At 33.1% G+C, this 17,727-nt stretch overlaps 1 protein-coding gene across 7 annotated transcripts in view; it reads right to left on the bottom strand.

Moving 5' to 3' along the window:
• The window catches only part of Cpeb2 (cytoplasmic polyadenylation element binding protein 2), a 71,864-nt gene that overhangs the window by 43,273 nt on the left and 10,864 nt on the right, over window positions 1-17,727 (bottom strand). For all 7 annotated transcript variants that reach the window (XM_027943029.2, XM_027943045.2, XM_027943016.2 and 4 more), the window contains one exon: window positions 14,967-15,057. In XM_027943029.2, the coding sequence (XP_027798830.2) occupies window positions 14,967-15,057 (91 nt within the window). The remainder of the gene's footprint in view (window positions 1-14,966; window positions 15,058-17,727) is intronic.

Here is a 17,727-nt window from a genome sequence, read left to right as displayed (position 1 = left end):
GGCAAACTGCATACAAAAACATATTAAAAAGATAATGCACCACGATCAAGTGGGATTCATCCCAGGGATACAGGTTGGTTCAACATATGGAAATCAATAAATGTAATTCATCATATTAATATACTTAAAAACAAGAATTATATCATCATCTCAATAGACGCAGAAAAAGCATGTGACAAAATACAGCACACCTTTATGTTTAAAACACTAGAAAAACTAGGGATAGTAGGAAATACCTCAACATTGTAAAAGCTACATATGCTAACCCCAAGGCCAGCATCATTCTAAATGGAGAAAAATTAAAAGCATTCCTGCTAAAAAAAGGAACAAGATAAGGATGTCCTCTTTCACCACTTCTATTCAACATCATTCTTGAAATGTTAGCCAGAGAAATTAGATAAAAAAGGGATATAAAATAAATAGGTAAAGAAGAACTCAAATTATCACTATTTGCTGATGACATGATTCTATATCTAGACGATCCAAAAAATTCCACCAGAAAACTTCTAGAATGAATAAATGAATTTAGCAAAGTACCAGGATATAAAATCAATACCCATAAATCAAATGCATTCCTATACATCAGCGATGAATCCACTGAAAGAGAAATTAGGAAAACTACCCCATTCACAATAGCCTCAAAAAAAAAAAAAAAAACTGGGAATCAATTTAACAAGAGGTGAAAGACCTCTACAGAACACTAAAAAAGAAATTGAAGGAAACCTCAGAAGATGGAAAGATCTCCCATGCTCCTGAATAGGCAGAATTAGTATTGTCAAAATCGCTGTAATACCAAAAGGTTAATAGCAATTCCTATTACAATCCCAATGACATTCTTCATACAAATAGAAAAAGCAATCATGAAATTTATTTGGAAAAATAAGAGACCCAAAATAGCTAAAGCAATCCTTAGCAAGAAAAGTGAAGCAGGAGCCATCACAATACCATACCTTAAACTATACTACAGAGCTACAGTAACCAAAATGGCATTGTATTGGCACCAAAACAGACTTGTAGACCAATGGTACAGAATAGAGGACACAAAGACAAACACACATAAATATGGTTATCTCATCCTAGACAAGGGAGCCAAAAATATTCACTGGAGAAAAAGATAGCCTAGTGCTGGTAAAACTGGAAATCCATATGTACCAAAATGAAATTAAACCTCTCTCTCTCACACTGCACAAAAATCAAAGTGGATCAAAGACTTAGGCACTAGAAAAAATAGGTCCAAATCTTCACCACAATGGCCTAGGATCTGACTTCCTTAACAAGACTCTTAAAGCATAAGAAGTAAAATCAAGAATCAATAAATGGGATCAATTCAAATTAAAAAGCTTCTTCTCAGCAAAGGAAACAAAGGAAACAAAGAAAGTGTTCAACATCTCTAGTAAACGTAAATCAAAACTACTCTAAGATTTAGGCTCACTCCTGTCAGAATGGCAATCATCAAGAATACAGGCAACAATAAATGTTGGTGAGGATGCGGTGAAAAAGGTATACTCATACATTGCTGGTGGGACTGCAAATTGGTGCAACCACTATGGAAAGCAGTATGGAGATTTCCTCAGAAAACTGGGAATGGAACCACCATTTGACCCAGCAATCCCACTCCTCGGTTTATACCCAAAGGATTTAAAATCAGCTTACTATAGTGACACAACCACATCAATGCTTATAGCAGCTCAATTCACAATAGCTAGACTATGGAACCAACGTAGGGGTACCTCAATAGATGAATGGATAAAAGAGAAAATGTGGTATATATATACTCAATGGAATACTACTCAGCTTTAAAGAGTGAAATTATGGCATTTGCCAGTAAATGGTTGGAGTTGGAGAATATCGTGCTAAGCGAAATAAGCCAATCCCATAAAACCAAATTTCCAAATGTTTTCTCTAATATGTGGATGCTAATTCACAATAAGGCTGGGGATACTAGTGAAAAGTAGCTTAACCTTAGATTAGGTGGAGGGGAGAGGGGATATGGGGTTAGGAAATGGGATATTAGGAGTTAGGAGAGGGGATATGGGGTTAGGAAACAGACATTATTTCTTTATGTATATGTGACTGCATGACCAATATGATTCTGCAACATGTATACCCAGAAAAATAAGAAATTATATCCCATCTATGAATATCAAAGTGCATAAATGCATTCTATTGTCATATAGAACTAATTAGTACAAATTTAAAAATAGTCTCTTGTGATATGGTAAAGGAGAGAGATACAAATATATAATTTCAATCAAATTTGCCAGGTGCTAAAAGAGTACAGGATGTTACAAAAGAAAACAAAACACAAAGATGCATTTAACCAAACCCAGCAAGGCAAGACTTCCTGGAAAAATAAAGTAAGCAGAGCCTTTTCCCTGGGTTTCATTCTGAAAGACAAACATTTCCAACTGCTACATAATAATTTTCTAACAGGTTGACTGTTCACTTTACTTATCCCAAGAGAGAGGTAACAAGATAGTTGTACCACTAATAGTCTTTTGGCACCTTGGCATTGAGTAGACTTAAAAAGTATACCAAATTAAGAAAGTTTAAAAGAAAATTACCTATTTGGAAATGAATGTATATTTGTATGTATGTTCTAAAAGATTATATAGCTACCCACACAGAAAAATCTCTCAACATATATAATACTTCAAAATTAAATAAACAAATTTAGACTCATTGTTAATTATCCAATCACTTCACGTCTACCACAGTGAAAATATTAATATACCTTTACAAGTTAGCTCTTACAGTTTTGTTTTACTTAGGATATTATTATTACTACTTTCAGTAAGATCCTACACCAACTGATAATACTTGAGAATTTATTAAGTTCCAAGGGCTTTTTTTCCCCCTAAAATTCTTTACAACCACTTAATCCTGACAATACTTTCATGGGCTTGCTACTTTGTCTTCCTATTTCAATATGAAGACACTGTGTCACAAAAGGTTAAGTAATTTGCCCGAGGTTATAGGGCACTGGAGCAAGTAGCACTGGAAGAATTTGAAACTCCACAGCTTGGCTTGATACTATTTAATCACTATTTTATTACTGACTTGCTATTGCTAACATTTAATATACAGAAAGGCACAGATACTGTGTCAGAGGACAAATTTATCTATTAAAAATTCAGAGTGGTTATATAGTTTATTATGTAACAAATTTTAATATAGAAAACTTGGCAAAAAACATATGTTATAGAACTAATTTGTCCTCATTATAAAGTCCTGTGGTGCCGTGACTGACAGTCTTACACTATACCCACCTGTTCATGTCAATAACAGAACCCTCAATGTTGGACAGGCACAAAGCTGCCTAGAGTAAAATGCTACATTTCTCAGTTTTCCTTGTAATTAAGTGTGAATATATGTATAATATATGGCCAATGAGATATAATGTTAAGGTGGTTGTTCAATTTCTGGAGAACTACCCTTAAAAAGGAAGGCCTTCCTTTCTTTTTTTCCTGCTGGATGAAATGTAGATATGATGGCTAAACATATTAGACCAGGAGACAAAAACTCAACCTGACCTAGGTTGAACCACCTGTGACATGAATCATCCCCTGCTCTGGCCTATCCACACTACATATGCTACCCATGTGTTTGTCCCTTAGTAGTTTTATCAATCATAGACTGACTGTCATGACATTGCAGTACTCATATGTAGGGTGTGATACTATCTAAGGTTTCAGTGACCCTCTGGGTGTCCTAAAACATACTCTCTGTGAATAAGGGGGAGCTATGAAAACTGTACTCCAAAGCCTTAATATTCATGAACAAGATTGACAACCAATTCCTCACAGTGATGAGAAAAATGCTAAAAACCATTGCCATACACTCTGCCAAGACTTTTAAGAAAAAAGTAAACATTTAAGTCATATACTATAACTATGCAGGTTCTTGGGTTACCAATTAAAAAGAGAGGCACTCTAACATAGTGGTTAAAAAAAGCACGAGCTGGTGACTGGGCATGGTGGTGCACACCTGTAATCCCAGAGGCTCAGGAGGCTGAGGCAAGAGAATCACCAATTTGAGGTCGGCTTCAGCAATTTAGCAAGGCTCTGAGCAACTTAACAAGACCCTGTCTCAAACTAAAAAAATTAAAAGGGCTGGATATGTGGCTCAGTGAATTAAGTGCCTCTGGTTTTAATTCTCCCAAGCCCAAAACAGAAAGAGAGAAAGAAAGCACAAGCTGGAGAGTTACAAAGTTTCATCACTTAATAGCAGCTGAAATTTGGCAAAAATCGTTAAGAATACATTAGAGCTGCTCAAGGGCAAAATAAGGGTAAATACCTACATGTTAGTTGTGGAAATAAACAATATGTATATATGTGACAAACTGTATAGGTATAGTAAACATAAAACACACACACACCTTAATTGAAAACAGCTCATCTTTCTTATGTGCTTTAAATGAAGTGTTGTTCCCATTGGTTTGGTATACTCTTTCAACATTTTTTCATCATCTATATTTCACCTTTACTTCTAAATCCAATTAGGAACAAAAAGGTTCATACAAAGTCTGGCAAAATCCACTTAGAACGTGGTCATTACCAACCTTGATTAACTCGAATCTCTGCTCAGATCCAAGGGGCAGGACAGTCATTCCTGACCTCACTCCCAAATCTCAATGAATGCCTCATAAAAGCCTAAGAATAAGATCATACAAATGTAGAAAAGACCCTTAGATCCAAAGTACCAGATGCCAAGAGAGCAATAGAATCATTCCTTACCTACCTCTACGGCCATTAATCTGCTTTAGATTCAATGAAGTTAATCTATTTAACACTTAAATCAGGATCTTGTCATAATTTTTTTCATCCAAACAATATTTACAAATTTTCAAATTTTTATTCAATCAATACTATAAAATATACTAAGAAACAACAAGAAAATACCAAAATGTTTTGTTTCAAGTAAAGTACAATCACAAAAGAAACACAATAAAAAAGAATAAACTTAAGCCATTAATCATATAGTAAGATAATGTATTATAGTTACTACAATAAAACTAACATGAAACTGATATTAAAACCAAGTTGAACTAATGGTTGCAGAACTTTTCACTGCAAAAGCATTTTAAATGAAAATAATGCTAATTGCTATTAAGAATGACAATGGGCAATCACACATTGCCAGTGGCAATGATGAATTGGTATAAAGCTTAAAAATAGGATGGCAATATGGACAGCCCCCAATTTACAAGGCTGCCAAAGGGTGTACACATATAGTCACCATTTTTCACTTTCAGTAGTCAATAATTACATGAAATATTTAACACTATTATAAAATATAGTTTTCAATGATTTTGCCCAGCTGTTGGCTAAAGTAAGCATTCTGAGAACATTTAAGGTAGATTAGGCTAAAATGTTATTTTTGGTAGGTTTTGTGTCTTAAATGCATTTCTCACTTATAACATTTTCATTTATCATAAACCAAGGCGCATCTGTACATATTAAGAGCTACAAAAACAAATGTATTAAGTTTATCCTATGGAAATGAACATAAAATTCACTGAATTTTATTTTATATTAAAAATACTAAGCCTCCAAGGAAAGGTTATACAAATTATATTACAGGCATGGATAATATATATGATCTATTTTAAATGCTCTAAACATGCATTTATGAAGAAAAATGAATTATAAAGAAAAATGATTACTCATTTAACCAATAATTTATTGAGCTGTTCCTGTTTGCCTTGCATTATGATATATGCTAGTTCAAGGCAAAGTAAAAACAGGTATGATCATTGTTTCAATCAGAGTGTCATCTGAAAGATATTAATAATCTTTTAAATAATATTAACCTATAACAAATTAATGTACCTAAAATAAATGATAAAGAACTCTGATTAAAAAGGAATGATTCCCTAAAAATCTTTTGATTAAAAAGGAATGATTCCCTAAAAATCTTTAACAAAATATAATCTATTCATGTTAGGTGTGTAAGGGAGTTCTCACTGACAAAGTACATACTGATTAGGGATTACAGAGATTTCCTACTGATGATGAAAGAACAAACACATGTGCTTACTACTTTTGCTTTCTGAAATCTCTAAAAAGACAGTTAAGAAAATTAACTTAAATATAACTTAAGTATAACTCCATCAGGACAAACAACCGTACAGGATTTCAGAAGAACCAGGTAACACATTTTGGGAAGCTGTAAATATGAATCGTTAAGTAGTAACTGACATTGTAGACCAGAAATCATTGAAGCCACAAACCTAAACCAGTGTGTGTATAGGAAAAGCCATCAAGAAATAAGCCATTTACCATAGCAGATACCTGGAGAGGCTCAAGCATAAGATGCTCAGGTTACCATTGATGATAGATACAGGGTGGAAACAGGAAAGCAGTAAAATTGGTAACTGCTTGTTAATTTTTAAAAGAATCAGAGAAACACACAGTCGACTTTTTGGTTCTTCTAAGAGGGCCAGTAACTAGCCTGTAATTCCCAGTCAGAAGACAGAAGAAACACATCCAGATCACTACCCTGACCACATAGACAGGCCCAGAGACAGACTATTTGAGGGTCTCACCTATAAATGCAAATGTTTACCCAAGTAAACACACAGAGCTTTCAATCCTAAGTTTGTATTTTACTTTTAAATAATATGAATGGACAGTAAAGAGTTATGAGATATTTGATGAAAGTCTCCAACATGAGGGGGAAAAAAAACAGAAAAGAGGAAATCAGAGGAAGCACAGACAACACAATAAAATGGAAAGATAATACTTAAATACTACAATATACTCCAGAGAAAAAGCACAAATTTAATGTATAAAAATAAGGACATGGTAGGAAAGTCACAAGAATTATTTTAAGACAGAATCTTAAAAATTAGCAAAAAGTTTTAAATTAAAAACTCAATAGTTGAAATATGAGAGATAAGGATACTTCTTCAAAAGCAAATTAAAAGGTAAAACAATAAAAGTAAATGATGGTATAGAGATTCAACATTTGAAAAAAGGAATTCCAAAAAGAAATAATATTTCAAAAAGGGGAGATATTATCAAAGAAATATGAGTATCTTCATTAAAAGCATCCAAATTAATGTGCAGCTCAATAACAAATGAAATGAAGGAGGCATGCAGGCACATATGCACCTCAAGACCCACATTTCATGATTTTAAAACTCAGGCATGAAAAGATCCTAAAAGCTCTCAGAAAGAAAAAAAAAAGAAAATTAAAAACAAGACAATCATATAAACAAACAGGTTTCAGAGTAGCATCATATGGCTAGCAACCCTGAAGTTAAAAGAAAATGAATTAGTGCCTTTAAAATTCTAAATTGCTAATATACAATTCCATGCTAGTCTATCATCTTACATAGGTATAATAAATATGTTTTTATTTATATAAAGGCTCAAATTTTTTGTCCCATCAGCAGAAGATACTGGAAGACAAGACCCCCCCACACACACAAAAAAAAAAGAGATAAGCCATTAAGAAAAGAATATGGAGATCAGGATCTGGATTCCACAGGAAGGACAAAGGGATTCCTAGGAATATGGAAGTTCCCAAATGACAGCTAAAGAGGGGACTATGAGAAGGATGCCTCTAGAAGCTGGAAAAAAAGTCAATCTGAAAGATGATTTGCTGTATTTGCATGAACTGAAAGAGTTTTACAGATAAATTTTGGAATAAAATTAGAGCTAAGTATTTAGAAAACTAAGCAAACCAACCAGAAAAGCATTATGATTAATTTCTGAAAAAGCAATGTTACATGAAAAAGAAAATGATATATTATAGTACAATATATACGACGTTCATTTATGAATATTATTTGCATTATTCTCAGTAATATAATCCTTAAGTTAAACAAAATACTTTTATAATAATTTTTAGAGAATAGAATAAGAGGAAGAATTGGGTGATGTGTTATTATCAACACGAAATATTTGAAATATAAGAATACAGATTATTCACAATTACATGAAGAATGAGCTAAAAAAAACAAAACAAAACAAAAAGTTTCAAAGTGGCTACCTCTAAGAAACAGGAGTCATAAGAGGGTTAGAAAAATGAGACCATTTATATATACATTTTTAAAAATTATAAGCCTGTGGAACTATTTGACTTTTAAATCTACATACATGTACTTTTAAACTGATTTTTGAAAAAAGTTAACCAGGTTTGGGGGAGGGTAAAGAAAATTTCAAATATTTCAAATTACATATAGAAAAAGATTGGAAAAATTATACATCAAAATACTGACTGTGGGACTGGGGTTGTGGCTCAGCTGTAGAGCCCTTGCTTAGCATGCTTGAGACCCTGGGTTTGATCTTCAACACCACATATAAATAAAGTAAAATAAAAGTATGTGTTCACCTAGAAGTAAAATAATATTTTAAAAATTCCTTTGTGTATATATACCACATTTTTTTTTTACCCATTCATCTACTGAAAGGCATCTAGGTTGGCTCCACAATTTAGCTATTGTGAATTGTGCTGCTATAAACATTGATGTGACTGTGTCCCTGTAGTATGCTATTTTTAAGTCCCTTGGGTATAGTCTGAGAAGAGGGATAGCTGGGTCAAATGGTGGTTCCATTCTCAGATTTCCAAGGAATCTCATACTGCTTTCCATATTGGATGCACCAATGTGCAGTCCCACTAGCAATATATGAGTGTACTTTCCCCCCACATCCTTGCCAACACTTATTGTTTGTCTTCATAATAGCTGCCATATATACCCCATGGAATTTTACTCAACAATAAAAGAGAATAAAATCATGGCATTTGCAAGCAAATGGATGGCTTTGGAGAAGATAATGCTAAGTGAAGTTAGCCAATCCCCCCCAAAACAAATGCCAAATGTTTTCTCTGATATCAGGAGGCTAACTTATAGTGGGGTAGGGAGGGAGAGCATGGGAGGAACAGATGAATTCTAGATAGGGAAGAGGAGTGGGAGGGAAAGGAAGGAGCCAGGGGATTAGCAAGGATGGTAAAATGTGATGGACATCATTATCCAAAGTTCATGTAAGAAGACCCGAATTGGGTGTCAACCTACTTTATATACAGAGATATGAAAAAATTGTGGCATATATGTGTAATAAGAATTATAATGCATTCTGCTGTCATGTATTTTAAAAAATCAATTAAATTAAAAAATATTGATTGTGGCTATTTTAGTTTGCAGAATTACTGATGATTTTAAAATTCATCTTTTTCTGGTGTTTACAAATTTTCTTTAATGTATAAATACCACTTTTGGTAATAAGAAAACAAAACAAATGTTGAAAAAAGGATTAAATGCTACACTTTAAAGGAAAGATTCTCGGGTACTCTTTTAAATACTTTAAGCAGCTAGAATTCATAGGCCTAATCATCCGAAGAACTTGATTTTATCACTGAAAATTATGAGGAAGATTCTTCTTGTTATTTTCCATTTAAAGATAAGATACATAAACTTTACATGTCTAAAATCATAAGAAGATGCATTGTGGGGAAGAAGCAACTTGCAGTAAGCACATATGTATTCTGAATTAATGTGATTTTAAGAAAATTCACCATAGTTTCTGTCTGGCAGGTTTTAGTTTTGAAAAATTAAATTGTAATCTGTCATAATTCAAATGAACATTTATCTAAATATTCAAAGATGCCTGAAGATATAATGGCTTCACTATGTTCTCAAATTTAATAATATTGTTGTTAATAAGGATAGCTACCCTAAAAAGAAATAAAACTTAAAAATTCCTACTCATGATACCATATTTCAAATAAGTTTTCTAAAATGAGAACTTCTACAACCACATTTTCATAATTTCCTTTTTAGTCTGTAGATATTCTGATGAAAAGAGTTAAATTCATGTAAATGTACTTTAAGATGAACTTAATTCTGAACAGCTAGAAGGTAAAAGTAACAAGATTCTATGTATATTGTAAGAACACATTCATCGCAATATCAAAATACATAGTAAAATGTATATAGTTCCTATATAAATCTAATTTATTTTAAAATTACTGAATTTTTTTCTTATTTTGATAAAGCCAGTGGTTCACAGGAAAAACAAAAATTATAAGAGAAAAGAATATGTAAATTTTACTACATTTTTGTAAAACTATCTTTTTTGAAGGAACACTCAAGTACAGGTTAAAATGGTTGGGACCAGAAGTGTTTAGATTTTGGATTTTTCCTTTGTTGGATTTTAGAATATTTACATTTACAAAATGAGTTCTCTTGGGAATGGGATTCAAGTCTAAATATGAAATTCATTTGTGTTTCATATATACTTTATACACATAGCCTGAAGGCAATTTTACACAATATTTTTGGTGTGTCTGCATTGTGATTGCAACATGTCACGGGGTCAGATATGAAATTTTCCATTTGGCTCTCAAAAAGTTTATGAGATTTTGGAGCATCCTGAATTCTGGATTTTTGGATTAAGGATGCTCAACCTGTATTTGTGATTTTGTTCTATACTTTTTTTTTTTTTTTTTTTCCTGGCAACTGTGAAAATTTTGACTCCAAGAAACAGGTACCTGAAGAAAATAAAACTCAGTTTGGAAAAATCATCTGTCAGAGGGAATAAGGCAAGGCCTTGTGAGAGGAAATCAACATAACTGCTTTACATCATTGGTATTTGTTCTATTTTGCACTTTGCTGTCTTTTAATTGATATATCAAAACTTTTCAAAATACTTCATAGATTTCTTTGCCCTTGCTCTTCTTTATACCAGCTTCTCTAAATGTGCTCTTTACAAAACATGCCATACACAGTGTCTAGGACAGAGTTTAAGAACCACTGTCCAGCTCAAAAGTTTTTAAGCTCTAAAATGCAAGTTTTCATACAGGAGACTTAGAAATTCATGCAAGTTATTTTGTGACCTGTACTTCCATCTTACATGGCCAACTGAGAGAAACAGCAGGAAATTGAAAGAAAAGTAGCAAGAATTTGGTACTACCACAACCACATGGAACCTTGAAGCAACAATTCCTCACTTTCTCAGGAGTTAATAATGTCCCTAAAACAGGCAGAGGTTCTTACTTAAAGAGTCTTAAAAATAGGATTTAACAATCAGTACTTAATGAAAATGATACTAGACATATAAAGACTCATGGTAAGTGGAATGTTTTAGAAGCACCCACTTCTAAACATTTGTTGACATAAAAAAAATCAATTCTAAATCCCTTTTCCTGAATTTCCTTTAATTGTTTAGGGAACATTGGTAAAGACATTATGATCTGCTGAGACAGATCTTCTCAAGAACTGTTACATAAATTGTATTTCCTCCTACAGTTTTCAAATCAACTTTCATGGGCTTAAATTAAAATTTTTGTCCTTATAATTTGGGGGAGGGCATAAGCAAGTTTGGTAAAAATGCTCACACAGTAAGACCTTTGAACAAAGTGCTGGGGGCAGGAGAGAAGAGAGCTTAACAATGATCTGTTTTGTTCTTTTGTTTAAAGGGGAATGAACTAACTCACACATAAAAAGATCACAAATTATTTAAAATAAGTATTTATTAAATATTAAACTACAAAATTACTTAACTGTACTTGGCAAAACATGACTTTTTAACTATTAAAAGACCCCATGCTTATTTTTCCTTTGAAAAGAAAAAATATTTCACCTAGAATCAGGCCAGTTCAACAGAAAACAGTTAATAGAGAGAAACCACTGCAGAATAAACAAAGCAGATCCGTCAGTGCCATTAGTTCAATCCAGAGCAAAAGACAGCAGCATGTGAAGTGCTAACTGAGCAGGTTATATCCAATCAGCATCAGGCACCCCTAAACATTAAGCTAAACCAGGACTAGCTAGCTGCCTTTCAGTTCCTCAAATGTGGCAATCTCAGCCATGCTTTTGCACATGCTGGATCCTTTGTGTAGTTGACATTTCCCAATATTTTTCCATCATTGTGCTGCTCAGGCTTCAGGTTTCAGCTTCCTTTAACCTTACATCTAAATCAGGTGCTTCCACTTATTGCCTTCTAAGCACTTTATTGCCTCCTTCCACAGTTATTTCCAACATTCTCTTCTGTGTTTGTGTAAGATCTGTGTTTCTTTCCCCAGTAGGCTATACATTCCCCAAAGGCAGACACCATGTCTGCTTTACACGATGGATAGCTAGCAACTGGTGCAAAAGTAGGTACATTTAGTAGAATAAAGTTCATTCAGAGTTCAATCTTTGGCTTCACATTTGCACATGGCCAAAAAATTAGAACCTTTCCACCTGCTATACTAGACCATACAAACCTTACTAATAAACCAGTGAGGTTAACTACTGACCTGCAAAAACCATCAAAGTATAGGAAAATGAAAATAAACTGCAGAGAAGCATTTTAGCCTTTAAGTGGGGATGAGAAGGTGTTTCCATTAGTACAATCACTCAGTTCTCAGGTCAATAACCTGCTATTTTCTTTGCATTCTATAGATCTCCTTAACTGTTTTCCTTCCTGTTGACACCAACTCTCACCTTGACCAGAATGCAATTTTACAGTTCTTTAACTCAGTAATAAGCAGCTTCCATGATGGTACCCACTGCTCTTGCCTTCTAGCATTCACAATCTCTTGAGCTACCAAATATTCACGAAATGATGTTGTAAGACTTTGAGGCCATTACTTTGTGCTCCATCACTCACTCAGAAGGAGTGTTATAAGGAAACTTTAGCAGTCCTGTGGAAACATCTACCTGGCAGTGAACTGAGTTCTTCTACCAACATTGTATACTAATTTGCCAGCTACGTGAATGTAGTCTTAGCTGGAATCCTCCAGAGCTCAGTGAAGCCTGCAGTCAAAGCTCAGGTAATTTCTTGATTTCTACCTCAAAAGAGATCCTTATCAAGAACTAATCAGTCAAACTCCTCCCAAATTCTAACCTACAGAAATTGTGTGAGATGTTGCTTTAGATGCTAATTTTGGGGGTGATTTATTTTGCAGCAACAGATAACTAATATAATATCTCATTACTCAAGTCCACAATTTTCTAGAAATATCCACCATTAATACAAAGAAAAAGAAGAAACTCATTTTAAAAATTCACCTATTTTCTTCTTTTCCATTAGATCCCATAAGAAAGTTGAAGAAAATGGTGGTTTTGTTTTGTTTTTATGGTACTGAGGATTGAACCCAGAGGCACTCTACCACTGAGCTACATCTCTAACTAACCTAATATTTTAAGGTCTTGGAAAACTGCTGAGATTGGTCACAAATTTATAATCCTCCTGTCTCTGTCTTATGTGTAGCTGAGATTATAGATGTGCACCCCCAAGCCTAGCAAAAATGACTAACTTTTAAAAAAGCACTTTAAAAGGATAAAGTACTAATTTTGTACCTGGGGGTAAATAATTATTTTGTATTAAATGAAGGTTAAGATTTTCTGAAGAGATGGGATAAAGGTGAACATTATTCTAAAGATCAGGAATGGGGAAAAAATAAGAAAAACAGATTTATGGGTTAACCCTGGCTGGTTTCTTCCATTTGACATCATCTTGCTTTTCAGATTCTACTGAGGTCCAACTCAAAAACTGTAGTGACACAAATGTTTGTGTTTGTGTGTGTGTGTGTGTGTGTGTGTGTGTAAATACACAATATGATCATTGAAGGAAGCAGCGAAGTTGTACTAGAAAGAAAAGGAAGAAAAAACATTTTTAGAGCAGCACTCAGGGAGTAAAGTAATTTTAAGTATGTATATGATGGCAACTGTGAAGTACTAGTCTTATTTCTCTATGTAGGGAAGGTTTCTTAATTTTTATTCTTTTTTTGTTGCCATAATACATGTGGAACATAATGTACTCCAATCAGAAACAAATTTATCACCATGATGACTCCAGACTCCTAAAGGTGGTGGTGGGCATATTTTTCTTCTTACAAAGACAATTTTTTTAACAAAAAAATTGGAAATCGCTTCAGATTTTTAACAAAATTATTATTGTTCACCTTTTGCTGCTTACATTTCCTTTCTCAAGTTCCTCTCTAGATCTGACCTCCACTTTTATAATTACCCAGGCTAGAAAAAAGAAAAAAATACTGAAATAATTAATAGTGAAGCAATGACTGTTTTCTCTAACATCTTCAAAACCCTTTTAAAAGATGGGAAGAAATAACAATGAAAACCTTTCATCATCCAGTAACAATAATCTCTGATTTGTCTAGAACTTCTTAAAGAGTTTTCTTTCTAAAGACAAGGAAAAAAACAGGGCTTTTTAAATCACGAGTTGTTAGATTCTATTCAAATAGCAGACCCAAGACAAACACCACTGAACTGTCAGCCTAACAGTGAAGAGAACGAGATTCCATATAGATACTCAAAAAACTACACTGAATTTTGATGAGAAACAAAACAAACAAAAAAACAAAGTGTAACTATATCAGTTGAATAGAGAACTACATCATCAGCAACCACTAACTAATGACCCCTCAGCTTTCCAAGCTCCTTAAAAAGAAAGAATCAGAAAGACAAAAAAAAAAAAAAGAATCCTCTACAAGCAAAATCCAGTTAGCAGAGCAAAATGATTAGATAGTTGATCAGTATTATATGCTTAGTAGCTAACAACCTCGATGCCAACACTGAAGTTCTGGAGTTTGAGACTAAATCTTTTAAGTGAATTCTTAATTAGCTTTAAAGAATTAAAATGATTTTGATTCGATGAGAAATTCTGAGCCAGAACTAATCAGTTAAGCTGCTGCTGTACTCCTGACCCACTGAAAATGTGTAAGGTAATAAAGGATAATTTGTTACGTAGCAATACACAACTTAACCTGCCTCTCTTCACTCAAGTTGACATGATTTGCAAGATTTTCATCATTAAGATAAAGTGCAATGAGAACTGTTATATAAAGAAATATACATTTTCATTATACAAATAGTTATAAAACAATACTTTTTTCAGACACTATTAACAATTAGTTGACAGATGAGTTTAGTGCTTATTTTCCTATAAAAACTGGTAAAATAAACATAAAAATTGATACGTAATATACAATTTTTGTTTCAAAAAGTCACCTACCCTTAAGGGGATCATGCTCTGCTCTCATAATATCAATGAGGGAATTTTCCAAAGAGTGCATATTTAAACTGTCATACATTCTACTTCGATCCTAGAAGAGAAGAAAAAAAATAGACTTACTATGTATGCAATTTTTTTCAAATAACTGTTAAAAATACTATGTAAATTCTCTTATATATAATAGGACATCTGATTATTATTACTAAGCAACTGTATCTCAAGAAAATATCAATAACTAAGAATCTCAAGAACTACAATATCCCTTACTGAAGGACAACTATTTTCAACTTATTAATCTCCAAAGTATCATATCAAAAATAATCTAATTATATTGGCAATATTAATGCAATACAGTAAAATAATTTCTTTTATCATTCTCTATAAAGATTCTTTAAATACTATACACACAAAGAGCATTTTTAGTAGTTTAACTTCTAAACTTTTCTCACATATCTAAGACGACACTAGAACTTAGAAAATAAATATCTGAGAGAAAAGGATTTAATTCCATAATTGCACCGTACTTTAAACATCTATCAGACATTTTATATTATTTAAGACATCTGAATTTCATAACAATAAATGCATAAGCATTATATACATTAACAATCATAAGCATGAGATACTAATATCAGAACAAAGTCTAATGTTTAGAATATTCAAATTGTGCCCTCCATTGTGCTCCCTCCCATATTGGTCTCTCCGTGTGGCAATCCTACCTTTCCCAACTACCTTGCAAAGGTGGCAGGTCTGAAGAGTAAAAGAACTTTCAGCTAAGTTTTCCACTTCACCAAATCTCAGAACAAAATTTTCTGCATTGTCAGAAGCCTTGTTTGCTAAATACCTAGTCCCTTTGCTTATTAGAAGGAATTTAATTTTTTTTACCGCCCATGAATTTATACTGTACTCTGCTCAACACGTACTCAATGTCCATGAAAAAATATATTTCAGAAAATACCACAGCAAGTTGTAGCCCATGCCCTCCAAATAGCCTGGGAGTCTTTTCCTAAAATATGTCGGTGCCATCCCCCACCCACTCCTCTGTGTGTGTGTGTGTGTGTATAAATATGGAGGAGACATGATAGGCCATTTTAAATTCTCAACAAATGATTCCCACAGAAAACAGGGAAGAATCAAAAAATTAAGTTGGGGAAAAAGAAACCTCTTTCTCCAGAAATCAAAGTTAGGTATTTCTCAACTTGGATCCATACAGTTTGAGACTAGTACAGAATCTCTGGGATTATATTCAATGTACATACATGTATGTATATTTTTTTCTCAAGACAAGTTTTATACTTTTTCAAAGGGGTCTACAATCCAGAGAAGATTCTGAACACAGAAGCAAAGAAAAACATAAAAAGCTTTCTTAAGAATATGTTCATTTATTTACTCTACTTTTATGTTTAAATTAAGGTTGTAAACTTTTTAAAACTAGGGGGCCAGAGTCAGTATTGTAGACTAAACAAGGTTCTGTCAAGGAATTAGAAAGGGAAAAAAGTAACACTGAATGATGACAAGAAAGCTGGACAGCAAGGGTTATTCCAGCTTTATCACTAGAGTGAATGAACTCTATCAGTCCCCATTACTGATTTTTACTGAAAGACCCCTAAGGAATAGGCAGTGTGACAGCTGTTCACTGGAACAGTGACCTTGTTGGTGAAACAGGTACAGAGAATCAATGAGCTATAACATTGCTTCCAAAACTTGAATTATCTGGAAGGCTGGTTAACACAGTTTGCTGGGACACATCAATGGAGTGTGGATCAGTAGATTTGGAGTAGCACCTGAGAATTTATATTTCTAACAAGTTCTCAGGTGTACCCATGCTGCTGGCTTATAGCTGTAAATGAGAAAGAGTCCTGTGCTCTCTTCTAAATTATTAAGCCTCTGGTTCTTGTAGAAAATAATCATGTCAGACTAGATGATACCTAAAAGTTTATTTTAAAAATTATAGAAAAGACTCAATCATATAACAATAAATGAAATACAACTGGAATAGAGACAGGATTGCCTTTGGGCAAAAAATGACCTACAATTTTAGGAATATCTCCAAATATTTCCATCTTTTATGCTTCCACTATACTGTAAGTTAATTCAACTTCTAAGTTAATTAAGTCTAGAGACATTCTAAATACAGAACTCTGTTAGCTCTCAAATGTCTATTAAATAAATACTACTTTCTTTTACTATAAAAAAACTTTATAAAAATGTATAAGTAGAGTTCTATGAGGGCAAAGATTATACTTTTTAAATTATAATTATACAGGACTATGAACCTTCTTAGAATCCTTAATGGAATAGGTAGTCAGATGTTAACTGGCTAAGTTGAAACAAGTATCATATTAATGTAGCCTTGCCATCCAACCCAAATTTACAATTACCCACTGGAAGATTAAGTGCTATTAATATATTTGATGTTTTAAGATATTTTTAAAATAGTTATAAAATATAAACCATCATGATAAAAATTAATGTTAATATAATTAAGGAAAAAAATTGAATGATATATCATATAGGTTCTAAGAGTACATTATAAATACTTTAAAATATCATATATTCGATTTACTCTAAACTTTTGGAAAGAAAATGTACTATAGAGTTCAAAGCTATTGTTTAAGGTTGAAAATTTTGAACAAATTCAACTTATCCCCATTTTCAGTCAATCTATGACCTTAATTAATGGTGATTATTAATATCACCCAAACAATATTGATTTCTCTTTTTCTGTTTGAGGGTGGGAGGTGCCTCCTCCTTCTATTGC

Source organism: Marmota flaviventris, chromosome 7 (genome assembly GCF_047511675.1).
Source record: "Marmota flaviventris isolate mMarFla1 chromosome 7, mMarFla1.hap1, whole genome shotgun sequence".
Lineage (NCBI taxonomy): Eukaryota > Metazoa > Chordata > Mammalia > Rodentia > Sciuridae > Marmota > Marmota flaviventris.
This window is presented reverse-complemented; position numbering and strand designations above follow the sequence as displayed.